Genomic DNA, 2,263 nt, shown 5'->3' on the forward strand with positions numbered 1-2,263 from the left:
AGCCCTGCCCCCCCCCCCCCCCAGCCCAGTCCCATAATTAAAATAGGTACACTTGACATGGTGAATGGCCTGGCCACAGGTCCAGCTGTGGCCTCTGCTTCCTCCCATTGTCGGGGTTTGAGAGTTGTGTTCTTGGCAAAGTATCTGTTGACTGATGAGGCACCTGAGCTGCTGCAGATGTCGGTGTGTTTCCTCAGTGATGAGGTGCCTAGCTTGTGGCTGTCAAACACTTAACACGTTTTGGCACTTGTACAAGCAGAGAACTCATACAAACAGCCCCAACATGTTGTTCTGCACGGCGAGAAGCCAGCTGAGCAGTCTAACGAGAGCAGAAACCAGCGACTCTGTGCGTGCACAGTGGAGCACAGTGACGCTGTTCTCAGCTTGTTGAGCTGCTTGTTGGAAACAGATGGCCTCACACACATGACTATGAGGACACCACGTTCACTAGTGCTGCTGGTCTCTGGATGGGGTTGGTGGGGAATCACACATATAAAATCAGCAGCCGTGTCCTTAAACACATGAACTAATCAGCTGTGAAAATGTCGTATATATCCAACATCAAAGTCAGTCAGAATATACAAAGTGATACTGTTCAAAGACCCAGGAATTGGACCTAATTAATATTATTTTCCTTATTTGTGTCTTTATTTTTTCTCTCTGGGGCCTGTACTTTTATTTTGGTGAAACTTCCTGGGAATGCCAGGATCTCAGGCTGCAGCGTTAACCTGTAACACTGATGGTTCTTTGTCAGATCTGGGTCTGATGTCTCTGCTGGATCAAGAAGGAGCCTCCAGTCATGGAGGAGGATCAAACTATGACCCGTTGGCTTCAGGCCCCCAGTGGCCCCCAGCCTTCCCCTACCAGTACCCCGTCCCCCACCCCTACAGCTCTCCACAGCCCTTGCACCAGCTGCCGGCCTTGGGGGGAGGAGGTCAGCACAGTGAAGGTGAACATGTTGTCTGTGATACTGATTATAATAATGATGATAATAGTTGATAAAAACAGAATTTTACTTACTTAAATGTTGCTGAAACCTGCATCTGACTCAGTGAAATAACAGCTGTAGCTACATAATCTGACACACATCCAAATACTGATTCAAAGCTGTGAAGATGATCGGCTTAAGTTATTGATCTGATGTGAATGAAGGTTTAACTGGAGAGTCTGACGTGGTGAGATCCTCCAGAGAGAAGATGTCTCACTCTGGTTAAACAATGGTGTGACAGAGTGGAGCCTATTACTTCACAGATGATCTTTGGCTCAGTGCAGACACTGGCTATGGAGACACTGTCACCCGACAATAGACGCATTTCATTTTGGCCTGAAATTCCTCACAGAAATACCATTAATTAGCAAACTTTTGCCGGTTCTTTTATATAAAATTCAACACTTGTGTAACAGTGACATTTTGTAAAATAATTTCTACCAGCTTTGTTTTGGCATTTCTTTCATCTGAATGTACAAAAGCGGCATATTCAACCCTCTATGAACAAAGCCTTGCTACAGTTCGGCTGCGAGGTAATGACAATGTTTCAGGTTTTGGTGATCCATCCATCCATCCATTTTCCTCCGCTTATCTGGGACCGGGTCGCGGGGGCAGCAGTCTAAGCAAAGATGCCCAGACTTCCCTCTCTCCATACACTTCCTCCAGCTCCTCCGGGGGAATGCTGAGGCGTTCCCAGGCCAGCCAAGAGACATAGTCCCTCCAGCGTGTCCTAGGTCTTCCCTGGGGCCTCCTCCTGTAGGGGTGGGGGACGGGGTACTGTCCCGGTGGGACATTCCCGGGACACCTCCCTAGGAAGGCACCCAGGAGGCATCCAAAACAGATGCCCGAGCCACCTCAGCTGGCTCCTCTCGATGTGGAGGAGCAGCGGTTCTACTCTGACCGAGCTCCTCACCCTATCGCTAAGCATGCGCCCGGCCACCCTGCGGAGGAAGCTCATTTCAGCCGCCTGTATCTGGGATCTTGCCCTTTCGGTCATGACCCAAAGCTCATGACCATAGGTGAGAGTTGGAACGTAGATTGACCAGTAAATCGAGAGCTTCGCCTTACAGCTGCAGAAGCTGCACCGATCCGCCTGTCAATCTCCCGTTCCATCCTTCCCTCATCCGTGAACAAGACCCCAGGATACTTGAACTCCTCCACTTGAGGCAGGAACTCTCCACCAACCTCAAGGGAACAAGCCACCCTTTTCCGACTGAGAACCATGGCCTCTGATTTGGAGGTGCTGATTCTCATCCCAGCCGCTTCACACTCGGC

The 2,263-nt window shown here is 49.8% G+C and overlaps 1 protein-coding gene across 3 annotated transcripts in view; it reads left to right on the forward strand.

Annotated features, from left to right (window-relative positions):
• The window catches only part of dvl3b (dishevelled segment polarity protein 3b), an 18,259-nt gene that overhangs the window by 12,523 nt on the left and 3,473 nt on the right, over window positions 1-2,263 (forward strand). For all 3 annotated transcript variants that reach the window (XM_020621802.1, XM_020621803.1, XM_020621804.1), the window contains one exon: window positions 755-949. In XM_020621802.1, coding sequence (XP_020477458.1) covers window positions 755-949 — 195 coding nt within the window. The remainder of the gene's footprint in view (window positions 1-754; window positions 950-2,263) is intronic.

Source organism: Monopterus albus, unplaced genomic scaffold, assembly GCF_001952655.1.
Source record: "Monopterus albus unplaced genomic scaffold, M_albus_1.0 scaffold268.1, whole genome shotgun sequence".
Taxonomy (NCBI): Eukaryota; Metazoa; Chordata; class Actinopteri; order Synbranchiformes; family Synbranchidae; genus Monopterus; species Monopterus albus.